Raw genomic sequence first — 19,994 nt, 5'->3', positions numbered from 1 at the left:
GGCTAGGTTTCCATAGATTCCTTCAACCGTAGATCCAAATTTACAAATCACAAGCTATCTTTGAAACACCACGGTCTTTAAGTTAGCTAAGAAATGTGTTCAATAAATAAGTTGAATTACTGCTGAAATGTTATTTATAGTCCTAGCACACATGGCTGTAATTTTATCATTGTATGCGGATGTGTTTTTTATGTCCAGTGATGCATATATAGTGGTGCCTTGATTTACGACCATAATCTGTTCCAGAAGATGGACATAAGTTGAAATGGTTGTAAGTCAAAGCACCATTTCCCATAGGAATGCATTGAAACTCCATTAATCCATTCCGGCCAATGAAAATATCACCCCCCCCCCAAAAAATCACTCATTGGAAATGCAATTAATCCCTTCTGGCCGAGCGGGGGGGAAAGAAAAGCAATCAGGCGTGCAAGGCCCATTGCAAATGCACAGAAAACAAATGGAGCAGATTGGAAATGCACAGAAAACAGAGGGACAAGGTCAGAAATGCAAAGAAAACAAAGGAAAAAGCAAGGGAAGCATGCAGGACCCACCAGAAATGGGGGGAACCCAAAAAAGCAACCAAACCCCCCAAGACCCATCGGAAATGGGGGGGAACCCAACACACAAACAAACCCCCCATCACAGCACAGAAACATAACTCCCCACCCTAAAGCCATGCTGCAAACTGTTCTTTTCACACAGTGTACAGGTGTGAAGCACAAAAGCAGGACATGACTGGAACAGCGCCATTCATGATCCCCCTCAATTTGCACTCCTGATGCCTTTGTTTAACCCTAGTTACTTAGTCTTTTCCATTTGAGATTGTATCTCTCAAACTTTAAGAAGCTGGGCTTATTTTCTAAACTTCTGCCTTTACTTCTCTACAGCATAATACCAATCATCTGTGAGAGTGCAAGGATGTCTTTTGTTTGTATGTATGTGCTTTTAGGTGAGGTGTGAAGATATGTGGGCAGAAGTATTAATTCAGTGTGTATTAAAAAGAAGTTAGACTAGAACTCCTCATTTCCTGCTGAAGTCATGGATAGGAAAGTGTTAGATCAAAATGGTAGCTTTTCTTCCCAAATCAGAGTGGGAAGATTGTGGGGTGGGGATTATCTTTAACTATCCCCCCCTTCAAGTTTTGTGTTGCCTCAACAAGAGATCTATGTCAGGTGATGTTTAATGAACTATATTGTATGCATTATTTTGCTTTGACTCTTGGTATTAGTTCAAAAAAATAGATCAAAACACACAATAATGAATTGAACCACACAACTGGTTGGACCAATTCTTAATTTTTAGAAGTTTTATACATCGCTTGTAAATTTGTCCTGCAAAGTAATGACTTAAAAACAAGTGCTAAAAGTTTAGATTAAATATTAAAGGTACATTATACAATAAGATCATAAAGTTTTAATCATTCATTTGTTTAGTCGTTTAGTCATGTCCGACTCTTCGTGACCCCATGGACCAGAGCACGCCAGGCCCTCCTATCTTCCACTGCCTCCCGGAGTTGGGTCAGATTCATGTTGGTTGCTTCGGTGACACTGTCCAACCATCTCATCCTCTGTTGTCCCCTTCTCCTTTTGCCCTCACACTTTCCCAACATTAAGGTCTTTTCCAGGGAGTCCTCTCTTCTCATGAGATGGCCAAAGTATTGGAGCCTCAGCTTCAGGATCTGTCCTTCCAGTGAGCACTCAGGGCTGATTTCCTTTAGAATTGATAGGTTTGTTCTCCTTGCAGTCCAGGGGACTCTCAAGAGCCTCCTCCAGCACCACAATTCAAAGGCATCAATTCTTCGGCGGTCAGCTTTCTTTATGGTCCAGCTCTCACTTCCATACATCACTACAGGAAAAAACATAGCTTTGAGTATTTGGACTTTTGTTGGCAAGGTGATATCTCTGCTTTTTAAGATGCTGTCAAGGTTTTAATATTACATAGTAAAATAATTTACTGCTATTGAGATCTTCTCTAGACATATGATGAACTGTTTAATAATAAGGCTAGTCTATGAATATAGTCAGTATTTATAGTTCTTAAGAGTTTCATAATACTACTTGTTTTGTGCTATTCTTATACACTCTAATGGGTGGGTGAGGGTGGGGATATAAAATTATAAACAAAAGTGCTGGAGTACTGTGCCAGAACGTTAACAGATTTTGCTTCAGGGACCATTGTATCAACAGATGTGTGTTCCATATTATTTCATGTCAAATAATTTGGGAGATAAATGAGTGCAATGCAATTCAATGGAATTCAAGCCATTTGGCTTATATGGGTATAAAATCTGCAGCAAGGAAGTGGGTTATTTTGGAATTCATGTTTGTTTTGAATGACCACTACAAGGCAGTTCTTTTATCTCCAAAACTGAACATTTTCTTTTATTTTTCCCAGCATGTCACTACTGTTCTTTTTGGATAAGTGTGCTTTAACTCCATTTTTGAAGACATGGGACTTAGTAGCTAAACGGTCATTTTAAGGAAGCATACATGCAGCTGTAATAATGGAAGCCATCCACTTCTCTGCTTGGCAAGTTGTCTTTCATATGACTAGTCATGACTACTCAATCATTTCATGAACTCTGTGCAACCAGATGTGTGATAGCCTCTAAATGGGGACCAGTTGCATGATTACCATTGCCTATCAATTTTCCCAGTACAGTTCTGGACCATGTGTTCATAAGGTTGTTGTCAGTTATGCTAGTTAATCATCTCAGTTGACCTCTGTTGCCTATAAGTCTCTTGACACAGTGGACTAAGAGCTTAGGGCCGCTGAATGTGGTCAGATGTATATTGTTTTCTTATCTAGAGAAAGCTGTTTTCTCTAGAAAGAAAAGGCATACCAGAAATGAGTTGAAGGGTTTATAAAGGTCAGTCCAACTAACAGAGGACATTGAAAAGAGAAGTGTTCATATTCATGGACAGTGTATCTGGATATTACTGGTTTATTTGAACAAACATGGAGGATTCAGCACTGGTTAGGCCTCATCTTGAGTAACGTGTCCAGCTATGTACACTGCACTTCAAAAAGGATGCCAACATCTACAGCAAGCTCAGAGGAGGGCAACAAGGCTGGTTGGGGACTGAAAACCAAGCCCTATGAGGAAAGATGGAAAGAACTGGGCATGTTTAGCCTTGAGAAAAGAAGACTGGGGGAAGATCCAATAGCACTCTTCAACTATGTGAAAGGTTGTCATAAGGGGAGGCTCTGTTCTCAGTCATTCCAGATTGCAAGACTCGTAGTAATGGCCTCAAGTTATGGGAAGCCAGATTTCAGCTGAATATCAGGAAAAACTTCCTAGCTCTTAGAGCAGTACAACAGTAAAACCGATTACCTCAGGAGGGGGTGAGCACTCCAATACTTGAGGCATTAAAGAGAAAATTAGATAACATCTGTTCTTTTTTGTGGCCTCTGTGAATGCACAGAGGACCACTCAAAGAACTATGGTTACAGGTAAGTAACCTCTTTTTTGATATACTTTGATTTGAATTTCTGCATTGAAAAGGGGGTTAGACTCAATGGCCTTATGGGCCCTTTCCAACTCCATTATTCTATGATTGCATAATTATTCTACCCTTTTGTATGGCTAGTTATTTTTAAATACAGGCTGCTGGATCACTGCATATATGGGGCTAATTTAGCAAAACAATTCACAAGTTCATGGGTTCTACCTACAGACAAATCTGACTGATTTTTCTCAGCCAGTTGCATCTGTCCCCCTCTTCTGCTTGTTTCTAGTTTTCCTTAGTTTGGCCCACAGGCACAAATTAAACAACGTGAAATGCCATTCGTTCATGCAACTTCAGTCTACCATACCTGTGTTCACACTGTGATGCTGATTGTGTGTTCCACATTTGTTATTTGCATAGGATGAATAGTTCTTATTAATATATGTGAGGATTTTTCTTTAGATACCAATAGCAATGCAGGTAATGTTCCAGTACCATATCATTTTTAATGTGTTAATTCATTTGCAAGCTTCTTTCTGTTCTATCATCACTTCATAGAAATGGGAGTACAATAGCTCATGGCAGATAGCTAAAACTAGAGGTTTTAATTTTATTAGTGTAAAAGTTAACTCTGCTTTGTTTTTGTTTTTTAATCTAAAAGTAACAGTACCCTTATTTGTACAAAAAAATATTTGAAAAGCAAAAGTTAGCACAACAGTCTGCTTGTTTAGTCTCTTGTTAGAATGTTAATTATAACTCTGCCCTAAATGCAGTAGCTTTGAAGGCATCAGTAAAAACCCTTTTTAAGCCTCTGATGTCATTCTAATAGGAAAAACAGATTTTATTTCCTATTAAATCTTCAAAAACAGTAGGGAGTGTTCCACCCTTTGCTTTGCATAGATCAAAAGAACCAGAAGACCAGATTGTTTTCTCATCTGAATTTTAAACTCCAGCTTTCATACTGTATTTCGGATTGCAAGAGTGTACATCATTTTGCAGCCATTGATATGAAGACTGTTCTTGAGTTACTTGTAGGATTTATCAAAAAGTAACGGTACTTTTGTCCTTGCCTTCTTCCAAGGATTTAGACAACATTGTTATACTTATTATTTATTTATTAGATTTATAATGTGAGTTCTCCCCTTCTGTTTATCCTCACAACTACCATTTGAATAGTCTAAGATGACAGTGGAACAGATTACTTCAAAAAGTGGTAGACTGGGGGTTTTTTTTTGGGGGGGGGGTTATACAGAGTTTGACTGACCAGGGAAGTGTTAGCAGCGGATTTCCTCCATCGGGGTTTGAACTAGATCATCGGGGGGGGGCATCCTTTCAGCTATACATTTTTATGGTTCTACATGCATGGTTCATTCTGATCCCAGGAAAGTTTCTAGAGCAGATCGTAAGCAACACTACAGATTTCTTATAGACAAGTCATGCCACACTAATCCTATCCTTTTTTTAAAATAGAGTTACAATCTTGGTAGATAACATGATCTTGTAATATTCTTGCAGCCAAGTTGGTAAAATTTGTACTAGATGATGCTAGTTAGGTGAATTTGTAGCTGATGGGCAGTTGGGATGTTGCAGGGTTCTGTCTTGAGTCCAGTGTTTTTTAGCTTCTTAATAAATAACTTGGATGAAAGCATGAATGAGACAACTCATTCAATTCATCATTTTGACTCCAAATCTGGAGGAGTAGCTAATAACTTAGAAAACAGAATCAGGATTGAAGACAACCTTAATAGATTGGAGAATTAGGCCAGAACAAACAAAATGATTTTCAGCAGAAAAAAATGTAGATTAATGCATAAGCAGGAAAAATTCAATGCATAAATGTAGGGTTTGTTATAGGTAGCTCAGCAATAGTACATTTGAAAAGGACTTAAGGGTCTATTCTGCTTTAATTAAATCTCACCTGGAATAATCTGTGTAGTTCTGACGTTACATTATAAGAAGGATATTGACAAGCTGAAAAATGTCCAGAGGAGGGGACAGGAATGGTAAAAAGTTTGGAAACCAAATCCTGTGCGGAATCATTGAGGGAGCCAAGGACATAAAGCCTGGAGACGGGAAGATATGAGAGGCGATGTGATCACCATATTCAAATATTTGAAGGGCTGTCACATGGAGTATGGAGCAGGCTTGTTTTTCTTTAACTCAAGAAGGTAGGAGCCAAAGTAATAGATTCAAATTACAAGAAAGGAGATCTTATCTAAACATTAAGAGGAACTTATTGATTTTTTAAAAAGCATTCAACAGAGGACTGGACTGCCTCAGTTGGTGATGGACTCTCCTTTGCTGGAAGTGTTCCTATCAGGAATGCTTTAGCTGTGCTTTGTCTCGTTTGGTATAATACTATGGAAACTAGAACTTTGGAGTGACTTATGCTCCTTCAGCTACACAAACCCTGCCCCTGCTGTTTTGTAATGTCCAGAGCCATGCTGTTCTTAATTACTGCTTGGGATCTTTATCAATTGGTGATTTTGAGGGGCCACAGGAAGCCACAGCGACTGCAGTAATTGTACAGCATTAGCATCATGAGAAACAGTGGGAGACAATGAGGCAGATTGTGATTCTCCCGGTCTCCTACATTTCTCGTGACTTGTTGCTGTCAGTAGTGCCTTCCATTGTCAGGTATATGGGAAGCTGCTGGCTCTTCTGTGCAGGGACTCCTTTCCCCCTCTTGATTCCAACCATCTGTTTCAGAGTGAAACGAATAATTATGTTGGCCTCAGCACAACCAAAGCCAGAAGAAGGTGCCAAGTGAATAGGCTAGTATAATGTATATTCTGTTCCAAGAAATGCTAGCAATCACTTCAAAAGCAGACTCCATCCAGCACCTCGCCCTCTGTGGTGGTTTCAGCCAGTTACTGAGAAAGTGTGATTCAGTCCTTTCAAACCTTCAGAGAGCAGAGCACCCTGGAGGGCAGCAGGGCGTAGGAGACTGTCAGCACATTCTCTTTGAACAATATGAGGGAAGTCCTTGGAGCAATTTATCACTTGTACAATATTGGAAATAATAATGGGCAGCAGTAAAGAAAAGTAGGGTATGGAGCCCCAGGATTTAGACGCAGCTACAGGAATACATTAGAAGGTGAAAATTGAGTTTGAGGGAGCACAAGCATGAAGTGAGGGTAAAGGAAATATTTGCCATTTGTGAGAGGCAGGTTCAAATCATTATCTGCAGCTGCATTCACAGTAGCTAACATTACTTTGAAAGAAAAGTCATAAAGCTTTTGGGGTGGTCTACAGCCCTGGCTGTTACTGAGAACCTACCATTGATATTTTCATATCTAGAGTCAAGTTGTGCCAAAGTGGGAATGAGGTGTAAATGCTTCCTCTCTCCTGATATATCTGCAGAAGTGTGGGCTTTCTTGCTCTCTTTTTTTTTAAAAAAATGTGGTCTAAGAGCACTGTAACCTCATTTGCAGAATTAGTGCTTTTGTGGAGTTAGTGTTCATTGAGCAATATCTGCTGCTAAAGAAGTAGATATAATTAGATCTCAATGCCTAGAATTAACAAGATGAAAAGTTTTAAACAAGTTTCTTTGATTCCTCCGCTGCACCCTACGAAAAAACCCCAGAAAAATGTGTTTGCAATTTACTTCCCATTGCAGTAGATAGTATTTTGAGAATTTTCACAGGTTTACAAATGGAGTTTAATTAATGTTAGGCTTCATTCATGTCGATTTTCTTCAGAGTAAATTCCTTAGCAGACAACTTAGCAGGCCTGCAAATGCACGCATTTGGAAATACGAAAAGCAAAAACGAGTTTTTGGAACATGATTCTGATCTTGAGGTTCTCTGGTTCCACTTGGTTTGCCTCCTCTTTAGTATTCGCTCTTCTGTTCTACTTTTGATAGACTGCAAGGTTCATTTTGTACTTTTGCAGCTGGTTTCTAAACTTGTGTTTTGAAATGACTCTGAAATCTGGTATGGTTTAGCGTGTGTTAGATGTGTGTACCCAAATCATCAAGGGTGCACTTTTTATGTTCACGCAGTGAATTGTGGATGACAGCTTCATAGTTTGAATGTAAGCTTGTAACATAAAAGCTGTAATCATGTGGTCAGAGGTTGGACTGGGAATAGAACAAGGCAAGAAACACAGCATATTAAAGAGTTGGTAAATGTATGAAGAGACAATATACTCAGAATTCCTAGGAAAATCTGCCTAACTTATTAAGCTATAAACACCATAGTCTCTTCATACATTTAGAGAGCATTACTATTTTTGTGTGATGTTTCCGGTCGCTGTGGAGTATCAATCTTAGTACTATTTCCACATTAATTGGCCAAAAAGAGAGAAAAGATTTATTCTTGATTCCCAGCACAATTTTACCACCTCCTGAACTTTAACCAATTCAAGGCGTTACATAACATCAAAAGTATGACTGGCCATAATATGAAATAATTTTCCTCTTTGATGACTAAGGTGGGTGTTTTTTTTTCCCTACAGCTTTATTCACTTGGAATTTAGATATCTAGTATACATACCATGGGAAGAGCCCTGCTGAAGCAGATCAATAATGCTGTCTATTAGTTTAGGAGGCTTTAGAAGAGTGTAACAGTGAATGGTATTAAAGTTAGAACATGAGGGACCTAAATCACTGGCAGAAGTCTTTAGAAACTTTAATCTATAAGTTATAACAGATGCTGATTATTTGGATGGTCTCAATGCTGGACATTCTTACTGTCATTTGAAAAAGGCATGCCTATCTCCTAATGGTGGCAACTATCTGAGTAAAGAGAAAGACAAGCTACATTTGCAGAAGAATGTAAGGTGGGAGAAGTTCTCCTTTCCAACACTGGTATTTTTCTCTTTCTCTCTCCATAATATTTTCAGCCTTAATTTTTGCAGTCCCTTAAACAGAAATTGTTGGAAACCACAGAACTCCTCAAAAGACCAGCAAGCATGTTCTGATTTGAGAGCTGAACTGAATACATGTTGCCTATACAAAGGAAAGTGAAAAGGTCTTTCGTTCAGTATCCCTTGATAACTGTTTCTTGAGATTTAACATTTAGGTCTCTTAACTTGGTTTATACACCCACAAGGTTTTTACACTCTCATCAGCAGGGATGGGTCCTGTGAAAAAACTTGATCACTAATTATTCCAGAAAGAAGAGGACGAAATGGTATTTACACTACAGGCGTACAGTTGTGTAACTGATTCAGGTGGGGTAGTTGGTCAGCTAATAAGGTTTGAAGAATGAAGTTACATTGGTACACAGCAGTTGTTGTTGTTTAGTCGTTAAGTTGTGTCCGACTCTTTGTGACCCCATGGACCAGAGCATGCCAGGCCCTCCTGTCTTTCACTGCCTCCCGGACTCTGGTCAAATTCATGTTGGTTGTTTCAATGACAAAGGCCAACCATCTCATCCTCTATCGTCCCCTTCTCCTCTTGCCCTCACATCTTCCCAACATCAGGATCTTTTCCAGGGAGTCTTCTCTTCTCATGAGATGGCCAAAGTATTGGAGCCTCAGCTTCAGAATCTGTCCTTCCAGTGAGCACTCAGGGTTGATTTCCTTCAGAATGGATAGGTTTATTATCCTTGCAGTCCAGGGGACTCTCAAGAGTCTCCTCCAGCACCACAATTCAAAAGCATCAATTCTTCGCCAGTCAGCTTTCTTTATGGTCCAGCTCTCACTTCCATACATCGCTACTGGAAAAATCGTAGCTTTGACTATGCGGATCTTTGTCAGCAAGGTGATGTTTCTGCTTTTTAAGATGCTCTCAAGGTTTGTCATTGCTTTCCTCCCAAGAAACAGGAGTCTTTTAATTTTGTGGCTGCAGTCACCACCTGCAGTGATCATGGAACCCAAGAAAGTAAAATCTGTCACCGCCTCCTGTTTGCCAGGAGGTGATGGGACTAGTGGCCGTGATCTTAGGGTTTTTTTTATGTTGAGCTTCAGACCATTTTTGCACTCTTCTATTTCACCCTCATTAAGTTCTTTAATTCCTCCTCACTTTCTGCCATCAGAGTGGTATCATCTGCGTATCTGAGGTTGTTCATATTTCGTCCAGCAATCTTAAGTCCGGCTTGGGATTCCTCCAGTCTGGCCTTTCGCATGATGTATTCTGCATATAAATAAGCAGGGAGAAAGTATACAGCTTTGTTGTACTACTTTCCCAATTTTGAACCAATCAGTTGTTCCATATCCAGTTCTAACTGTTGCTTCCTCTCCCACATATAGATTTCTCAGGAGATGGATAAGGTGGTCAGACACTCCCATTTCTTTAAGGACTTGCCATAGTTTGTGGTGGTCCACACAGTCAAAGGCTTTTGCGTAGTCAATGAAGCAGAAGTAGATGTTTTTCTGGAACGCTCTGGCTTTTTCCACAATCCAGCGTATGTTAGCAATTTGGTCTCTAGTTCCTCTGCCCCTTCAAAATCCAGCTTGTACTTCTGGGAGTTCCTGGTCCACAAACTGCTGAAACCTAGCTTGGAGGATTTTTAGCATAACCTTGCTAGCGTGTGAAATGAGTGCAATTGTATGGTAGTTGGAGCATTCTTTGTCACTGTCCTTCTTTGGGATTGGGATGTAAACTGATCTTTTCCAATCCTCTGCCTACTGCTGAGTTTTCCAAACTTGCTGGCATCATCTTTTAAGATTTTTAATAGTTTGACTGGAATGCCATCACCACTAGCTTTGTTGTTAGCCATGCTTTCTGTTCTTTTCTCTTTTTTAGTTTTTATTTTATTTTAACTATAACATAAACCTAAAATACATAAGCCTTCGAGAATACATAAAATACATAAACCAAAATACAAATTAATTGTGTTCCCCACCACCATAGATGGAACCTCTTGGAATAGTCCTGTTCTTCCTCCACCTATATTCTTCCATGCTTTCTCAGGCCCACTTGACTTAAATCTCCAGGATGTTTGGTTCAAGGTCAACAACCACACTGTCTGGGTTGTCCGGGACATCCAAATCTTTCTGATATAATTCCTGTGTTTATTCATGCCACCTCTTCTTGATGTCTTCTGCTTGTGTTAGGTCCCTACCAAGGTGGCTTAAAATATTAAAAACAAACATTACAAAAACTGGAATGGGTGGGCTGGACAGAGCCCAAGTCTTAGCCACCTGGTCACAGAGAACAAGCTTGCCTGAAGAGAAAAGTCTTTGCCTGTCTATGAAAGGATGTCAAAGAAGGGGCCAGCCTGACCTCCTGTGGGAGGGAGTTCCACAGCTTTGGAGCAGCGACAGGGAAGGCCTTCTCTTGTATCCACAAATGCTTATGTGAAGGTGGGAGGACAAACTGGAAGGCTTCTCCTGATTATTTTAAAACCCACACTGGCTCATAAAGAGAATATGTTGTGGTCTTTTGAGTAGTTTTGGATCCAAGCCATAGAGGGATTTATAAGTCAAAAACAGCACTTTGATTTGTGCCCAGAAATGGACTGGCAGCTAGTAGAGTTCTTCTAACAAGAGTTGATCTCTGTAACCAGCCGCAGTTAACAATTTGGCTGCAACATTTTGGATCTGCTAAAGTTTCTGAACATTTTCCAAGGGCAGCAATAATCCAAATGGGATGTTATTGATGCGCATAAGTTGGCTATAGGTACTCCTTCATGAATGTAGTTGGATATCTTTCTCCATTCTTCCATCTCCCCGCCTTTCTCAAATTTATTATTTTGCCGTTATTTTTGTCCTCAGAGAGAAACCTTTTCCTATTCATTTTGGTGTTTAGCAAGTTACAGATGTCAAAAATAGAAATCTTTGCTTCTTTTCTTCATCTTGATTGCTTATTTGAGGCTACTGTTTGAAAGCCAGTGTGATTTAGTAGGTAGAATGTTGGACTGCAACTCAGGACATCTGGGTTCAAATCCCCACATGGCCATGAAAATCACTGGGTGTCCTTGGGCTAGAGTCACAGTTCTCAGTCTGATCTGTCTCACAGTGTTCTTGTGAAATAAAACGGGAGAAATAGAGCCATGTACCTCTCACTGGAGGAAAAGCCGGGCCATAAATAACAATAACAAAAATACTGTCCAACAATATTCATCAGCTAATAGAAATAATATTCACATACTGTGCACCTTGGGAAAATCCAGTGCTGCTTCCAATGATGCAACTGGCATCTCAAGTAGCTGTGTGGTCAGTAATGCACAACTTGTACAATTGGAATGGAAAAAAAAGTTGATTGATGCATTGTTCCATTGCCATTATGCTGTGTTTAGGCCTATGCTTTCTTCTCCATTATTGCACAGATTCCCTATATATTAATATGTTGTTTGGATGCACGGGTTATGGATGCTTGGTGGTGCTGAAGAATTCCTGTGATATGTTAGATAATGTGTAGTATTTTAAGTGAGTGAATTTTGGGCTTCTCTTGCATTTTAGCCCTATTTTGACTTTCTGACCTCAGATTCCCATCTGTATAGATGGGTATAAAGGTACAAGAAGTTTTCTTAAATTTAGCCTCTGCTATCTTACCCTGACAAATAACAGCTACTCAGTTAATCAGTCAAATGTCTCTATCTGTCTTGCTATCTACCGACTTTTAATTTTCCTGGATTAAATCTGATAAACCTGAAAGCATGTGATACCTTGGTGACTGACAGACCCTCTCCACAACCTTCTTATACCGCCTGCTTGTGTGTGTTTACAGTAGTGAATTAGATAAGTACTATAATATCATTTTTTTCATGCACTGAAAAAATAGTTTTAGCCTTTAAAAAGCACCACAGGGGTCAGTATATGCCTACAGTGTAAATGGTAAAGATGGTGTGTAACACAATGAGAAATGTGGCTGTATTTTCCCTTGAAAAAGAATTTAAAAATATTTCACATCTTAGCTCTGCTAGCAGAAACAAATCTGTAGTGAAAATTCTTATGCTTCCATTAGGTAGATATGATGTATGTGCCATATACATGCGGTATATGAGGGAAGGCTCCAGTTTTCAACACTATGATATATGTACTTGCTGTAAACATTCTGTGTGCTCTGTCGCTGTAAAAATGGAATGCCTGCTTTTCCTGCCACAGGTAAAGAACAGTCTTCGCTGGAGTTAAATATGCTGCCGATGCCTCCGACTCCACTGCCCGGTTTCCCTAAGGAGTCCAGCTCCTCCAAGCACAGTGAGCACCATCACCACCACCATCATGAGCACAAGAAGAAGAAGAAGAAACATAAACATAAGCACAAGCACAAGCACAAGCATGAGAGCAAGGAAAAAGAGAAGGAACCTTTCACCTTCTCCAATAGCCCTGCTAGTGGACGGTCCATTCGCTCTCCCTCACTGTCCGATTGAAGCTTCCGCATTTTTTTGATAGAGCATCCAGGAGCAACATGTGCATTCCTCTTTCTTTACAATAAATGCAAACAAATGCAGCAGGTCAGAAGCCACATTCACATTGAAATACCAGAAGTCTGTTCTGCTGTCCAATTGCAGCGGTTGAATTGGAAGTAGGGAGAGAATGTGGTCTTATGGTTCAGAACCAACTTCTGTGACAGTGTTCTCCATATATATCTGTGTCCTAAATTCACAGTTTAAATGACTGTTTGTCCTGCCAGAATGAATTATGTTTGAAACCTTTGATGCCTCCCATGAAGTGTATGCTAAACAGAAGCCAACTGCCAAACCTTTTGGAAAAACTCCAGTTCCCCATGCAGTGTTCTGCAACACTATGTGGACTCTCTAAAGCTGTTGTATAATCTCCTTTCAACACAATTCATTAACCATTGCCAGTATCCCATGTTGTTTTAATGCTTTGAATTAATGCCTTACTCAGTTGCAAGCTTTTTATTTTAAAATGCTGATTTTTTTTCCAAAGGAGCTCTAAGCATCACTCTGTTAAGTTGAACTACATTTGGCAATTGTTTCTGTAACTTCTTTTTCTGCAAAAAAAAAAGAGAGAGAAAAAAGAAAAAAAAGCTACTGTGTACCCAGTGCCCTGTAATCAGTCTCATAACTGTATAATAAATCTTAAGTAAAAACAAACCCTCAAAAAGCTGGCAAAGGAAGCTTTTCCATAAAATGTCAAATAACCTTTAAAATACAGTCATTGTGGAGAAAGCCAAGGCAAAAACTTTAAAACTTCTGGTTTCTCTCAAATTTGCTTGAAAACTCTTGACAAGGTCCTTTTAAATATACAGTGTGTTAACTCTAATACAAAGCTGTGAATTGGGCTCTGTTACTACATCAGTAATACTGCCCAAAAAGTATTCTATGGAAGATTTTTCATAATTATGTGAAATGGAACTATTTTTAACGTTGTTGCTTCAGATCTGTGTAGCCCTAGTGCATTCCTGCTTGCCTTCATCTTGCTTTCTATCATATATTGAGTTGCTTCTACAATCTGAAGTATTTTTCTTAATCTTTAGGTTAAGTTTTTTTTTATTTAGTAACTGTAAAAGCTGTTCAGTTATATAGCTTAATGCCAGTGGAAAGATATTTATCCACAAAAAGAGACTTAATAAGGGACCGAAGGTAACTTTTTAAAACAAAGGCTAATGCTTTAGTAAACACTTTTATACAATCTGCTGTTAAGCGTTGTGTATTCTTTCTGTGCATTGTTACTGGTTTATATACATAAGCTAGTAAGGTATAGAAATAGGCATTCTGTCAAGCACGTTTGTGACTGAGACACTGTATTTGATAATAAGTTCACGTTGTGTTCCATTCAAGCTTTTGGGAGAAAGAGTGTTCTATTGTACCTAATTACAGTAATGGTCTTGCTGGTTTTTAGCTAGGGTCCACATGATGTTTGTTCAGGATTAGTATTTTTCTTTAGGTTAAAGACAGAAGCAATACTATATGATAATGTGAAAAGTTGAGGTGGCATGAGATGAATTGCACACAGTAGCATTCACTCTGTGTATGCATTGTATAGATTTAAATTACTTAAAAAAAACCTGGACACTCCATACTATGGGGAAAGCTATTGTGCAACCAATGTGTATCCATTTGCTGCTCATCATCCACATACATTCTTGGAAGATGTCCAAACACATGAAAAATTATAGGAGTGAATACAGTATAATAAATAGAACAATCTTAATATGAACACTAGTAAAACCTCAAGGGAGACTCAATGAGAAACTATAAAACGGAGGCGATAAAAGTATTTAAAGTGCCTGGACAAATAAAAATGTCTGTGTTAGATTCCAAACAGATTGTGATGCTAATTGAACCTCCTGACCATGGGTAGGCATTACAAAGTTAAATGCCAGCATGAGAATAGTCCTTGCTTAATGTTGGCATAAGCTTGTCACAGACAGATTTCCATTATACTAATGATGGAAACCTAGTCATCTAGTGACATTGTCCTACCCTGTTAAAAAGCCACATAGGCAACTTGCACAAAGAGGGGAGCATTCCAGCTGCACCCTCTCCCTATCTTATTCCATTCCTCTTTTGCATGTTGAGGGCAATGAGTCTGAAGAGGCAGAGCTCCAGAGTCAATTTCACCTTCCCCGGGAACTGAGCTTTCTCTCTTCAGACTTGTTGACTTCCATGTGGAGGAGAGAAATGAAGTGGGGAGTCAAGGGGACAAGGCTGGAGTGTTCTCTGTGCATGGGTACACTTCTCCCTTGAATTGCATGGAGCTGAGCTGCACAGTTTTTGTTATGCACTTTTCCCCAACAAATATTTCAATAAATAATCAGTAAATACTGTGCTATTTGTCTATGAAGTGGCCTGATAAAGGTGGGTCTCCGGCTTACCTGGGGCCCTGTTTACAATGCGGCAGCCCCAGGTCTGATAGTGGTGGCCCAACTGGCCCCTTCTATCAGGGAGGGTTCTGGACCACACCAGGAGACTAGGGTTATACAGATTTTGAACTGCATGGGGGTTCAACACCTCTAACCTCAGTGTTGTTAAAGGAAGAACTATTCTATTCAGTTTTGATTGACTATATATACTGTGTGATCTTGTTAGTTAGGAGCATTGTGGTAGGACCAAATCCCCATTCAGCTATGAAGTGTAATCTCTCTCGTTAGGCTACCTTACAATACTGTTGAGACATAAAATAAAATACAGTAAACTGCACAAACAGCAACAGTATGACACCAACAACATACTAAAGATGAAGAGATAAATAAAATCTGCTCTTAATGGTTTAGGAACTTGAAACTTGTTGGAAACTCTCAGAAATCAGCTACCCGTTTCACCTGCTCCTCTCAATCCATGTTGCTAAAAGTGCCCACATGGAGGGAGGCCAAAAAGATGGCAACAAGGAATTGGACCTTTTTGTTGGTGGCCCCAATTCTGTGGAATAAGCTACCAACTGTGATACACCAGGCTCCTTCCTGTTCAGAAAATTATTGAAAACAGTATTCTACAAAGCTGCTTTCAACAACATATCTCCTAGATGCTGTTAATAGTACTATTTTATTCATTGTTTTTCTTGTTTTTCTTTTTCTTTTGTGTGGATTCTAGACCCATGTCTCTGAATCACCAAACTGAATGTATTGTTATATGGGATCTTGTGGTGTTTAAGTTTTAATCTGTAAACCACTCAGAATAGTGCTAGCTCTAAAAGGGTGACATATAAATCAAATAAACTAGAAGGTCTTTCCCATACTGCAAAATACGGCCAAAGAACACTAACATGAGGAAAGAATTCCACACTTTTAGAATGTTCACTGAGAACACTTTCTCTTATCTGTATTATTCGTGTCTGCACTGTAGTTGAGAAGCCCATTAACATGAGATATGCCCACGTTGTAAAATGTGGAATCAGTGTGATGTGGGGTGGAACACTGGATCAGAAATAGAGAAACACTGGATCACATCTCTATGTAGCCATAGAGTTCTGAGTAATCATGGATCAGTCTTCTCCTCTTAGCATAGTCTACTCCAAAGGGTGGCTATGAAGAAATATGGAGAATGGATAAGAACCACATATGCTGCTTTCAGCCTTTCTAAAGCAGTGACAGAGATATTGTGGAACACTCTGATGGGATCACATGTGTGGAATAATCTTTTTGAAATCAGCCTTAGTTTGGGAGGACATAGGGAAGTGGCAGAGACATTTCAAAAATAAATACTTAACATATTGTTGCCATGTTCTGACCCTTTAGTGTAAGGGACTGCTGAAACTTTAGTTGAGTACCCACAGCTGCTTGTAACGCTAGCCTGCCCTTTTCAGAATGCCATGGTACACTAAGCGAAAAGTCCTAAATATAGTGGCCTACTTGATTTTATAGTGGCGAGTGCGGCTCTTGAAATATTAATTGTAGTTTTTAATGAAGCAACTGTTAATCTTTGCTGACCTATCCAGACAAAGAGTTTAATGAGAGACTAAGGCAGCAGTGGTGGCGCTGCGGGCTAAACCGCAGAAGCCTGTGCTGCAGGGTCAGAAGACCAAGCACTCGTAAGATCGAATCCACGCAACGGAGTGAGTGAGTGTCCCAGCTCCCACCAACCTAGCAGTTCAAAAGCATGCAAATGCAAGTAGATAAATAGGGACCACTTTGGTGGGAAGGTAACAGCGTTCCGTGTCCAAGTCGCACTGGCCATGTGACCACGGAAGATTGTCTGCGGACAAACGCTGGTTCTATGGCTTGGAAACGGGGATGAGCACCGCCCCCTAGAGTCGAACACGACTGGACAAAAATTGTCAAGGGGAACCTTTACCTTTACCTTTAAGGCAGCACATGACTGAGAGACTTAGGGTAAGAGTTTACCTGCCTTGAATCGTGCCTCCAGTGTGACTATTTTATAGTATAAGAAGGCTGCCAAAAGCAGTCAGTTTTGGAGTATCATAAGACAATAACAGTTGTATATCTAGAGTTTGGAAGAATTACTTTTGGTCAACAGCTTTCAGAGATCTTAGGGACAGTTGATTTGTGGGATTGTTATTATAAAGTGTCCAGCCTTGGCTATTGTGCACCTTAGTTTGCAGCTGAGTGGGTTGAAGACTGGCTGCTGTTTTAAATCATACCTATCTCTTGTTATTCACCTCATAGCCTGCATTGCACCTATGCTGTCTGTGAAGGCACATAATAGATAAGTTAAGGGTACTGACACAAATAGTGATCATTCCCTTCATATCTGCACAATTATTATCATTTCAGAACAGTGATTTTCCTTGCAGACACTCCAGGGATGGAACAAGGAGAGAAACTGACAGCAGTTATTATGGCAGAAAAAGGTTTTGTAGTAAGTACCTCCCTAGGAAGGGCAACAGAACAACTCTACTGATACTGCTTTATCTTGCTGACCTCAAGTTAGAAACTACAAAGTGGTGCCTCGCTTAACGACTTTAATTCGTTCCAAAAAATTTGTCGCTAAGTGAAAACATCGCTAAGCGAAACGCGGTTTCCCATTGAAATGCATTGAAAACCGGATAATCCGTTCCAATAGGAACGAATTGCCGTCCTTAAGCGAAAATCGTCATAGGAAACATCGCTAAGCGAAACGCAGTTCCCCAATTGAAATGCATTGAAACCTATTCAATGCATCTCAATGGGGGGAAAAATTCAACAACAAATTTAAAAAGAGTCAGAACAAAGTCAAATTTGGTTAACAAAGGGTTTATTAAGTGCACTTTATGATTTCAAACATTTTAAACAATAAACTTTAACTTTATAACATTTAAAAAACAGCAAACATGAGGCTGCTTAAACCATCGTTAAGCGAAACAGGGGACCCAAAAATTTAATCGTTATGCGAAGCATAGTCCCAGCATCGCTAAGCAAAAATCGCCCATAGGGACCATCGTGAAACGGAGCGCAAAAACGCTCCAAAAAAGTCATCGCTAAGCGAATTCATCGTTAAACAAAGAACTTGTTAAGCGAGGCACCACTGTATAAGTATGGGAGGGGGAGGGATGAGGGAGCAAAACAAAGGAGGCACCTTCTCTATGTGTCTGATGAAGATCCTTCTAATAGTGATGCTGTGAGCCTTACTTTCTTCACACTTCAAACCCTCATTTTTCTAAAGCTTCTGACACAAAGATACTACAGTGATGCCTCGCTTAACGGGCACCCCATTTACGACGAACTCGCATATCGACAAACTTTTTGCGATCGCTTTTGCGATTGCATTGCGATGTTTTAAATGGGGAAAATTGCTTTGCGATGATCGGTACCCTGTTTTGCTTACCGATTATCGCAAAGCGATGATTTTCCCCCAGCTGATCGGCGGTTCCAGAATGGCTGCCGGGTAAAAAAAATGGCCGCCCACTGTGTTTAGGGACGGATTCCTCATGAAAATGGCCGCCGTATGGAGGATCTTCGCTTAAAGGTCAGTTTTAAGCCCATAGGAACGCATTGAGGGGGTTTCAATGCATTCCTATGGGCTTTTTTAAATTGCATAGTGACAAAATCGCTTTGCAGCGATTTTTGCTGCACTGATTAACGTCGCTATGCGAGGCACCACTGTATATGCTGCTGGGAGGTTAAATTGATATAATGGAGGTTGGAATGCAAACTGGTCTTGATTTTTCTGTTCTTTCCTCCCTTGCCTTAACTTCCTTTTATTTCATCTAACCTTGTCAGTTTCTAGATTTTTGGAACATAGCAATAAAGACTTTTTCACATGGTGCAGAAAAGATGAGAAAGGTAGTGTCAAGCAAAGCGCCTTATATGGGCAATATGTGCACCTCAAGTGGTTACTTGACTGCATTTTCCAGTAGGTCATCATTGGCTGTGCTGGTAGGTGTTGTGAGCCACCATATCTGATGGGCCACAAGTTGACCATCACAGATCAAAATGCTTAGATGGAAAAGATCATTCTTCAAAGCTCTGAGTTGAAGCTCTTTAGGAACCACTGGCCTTTCATATTTGGTTAACACTTCATTTTCCACCACCATAACTGGCCAGTGGCGAGGAACAATGGGAATAACAGTTCCTCAGTGTCTGGAGGACCGCAAGGTACCCAGCCCAAATTTATGATGTCAGCATCAATATCAAAACTTTGAACTGCATTCAGAACAAACTGGAAGCCACTGGAAGCCCTGCAGTAATTGATGGAACTTTGAACTGGAGACATTTATTACAATAATTTTTGTGAGCCATTTTCAGCCCCTTTTTGGGGAGAAAGATGGCAATAAAACACTGTAATAACAAAATAATAATATGTGTGCCGTGTGATTTATTGCGCCACATATATTGACATTCCAGTTTCTGAAGTGAACACATCATAGCCAAATCGCAATAGCACTCGTATATCATCCCTGGTCTTACTCTGTGAAGGCATGCCTCTCTGTGTCTCTCCAGGTCCTTGAGTGAGCCAAAGGCAGAGTGCCAGAACTTCCCCATTTCACCTCCTTTGTTACTTTATAGTCTTCAGTGTCATTCAAGTTAAGAGGCTTACTGTCTGTGCTCTGCATGCTACGTACTTGGCATATTTGGAATATAACAAACATTCCTTGTGACTGGTTTTTATTCCCCTTTATCTGATAATAGTATTAAAGTATTGTTTAGGGATACGTTTGTGTTCTGGAGTGCTTATTCAACAGGAGATTAGCTCAGAAGTGTCATCTGAAAAAGTCATATTTCAGGCTTGTTAAAGCAGGTAGGTAATACAAATTAGCCCAACATTCTCACGCACACGCTATACAAGTTACTTATGGGGTAGTTGTGAGCCC

General features: G+C 39.9%; 1 protein-coding gene across 8 annotated transcripts in view; it reads left to right on the top strand.

Annotated features, from left to right (window-relative positions):
- TAF2 (TATA-box binding protein associated factor 2) overlaps nucleotides 1-19,994 on the top strand; it is a 96,326-nt gene that overhangs the window by 59,621 nt on the left and 16,711 nt on the right. For 2 of the 8 annotated variants that reach the window (XM_078391617.1, XM_072999279.2), the window contains one exon: nucleotides 12,444-13,937. The exons of the other annotated variants lie outside the window; for them this stretch is intronic. In XM_078391617.1, coding sequence (XP_078247743.1) covers nucleotides 12,444-12,709 — 266 coding nt within the window. In that variant the 3' untranslated portion in view covers nucleotides 12,710-13,937. Of the gene's footprint in view, nucleotides 1-12,443; nucleotides 13,938-19,994 lie in introns of those variants that run through there. 8 annotated transcript variants of the gene reach the window in all.

The sequence above is a fragment of the Pogona vitticeps genome, chromosome 4 (assembly GCF_051106095.1).
Source record: "Pogona vitticeps strain Pit_001003342236 chromosome 4, PviZW2.1, whole genome shotgun sequence".
Taxonomy (NCBI): domain Eukaryota; kingdom Metazoa; phylum Chordata; class Lepidosauria; order Squamata; family Agamidae; genus Pogona; species Pogona vitticeps.
The sequence above is the reverse complement of the archived record's forward strand: the minus strand, read 5'-3'. Positions and strand labels throughout refer to the sequence as shown.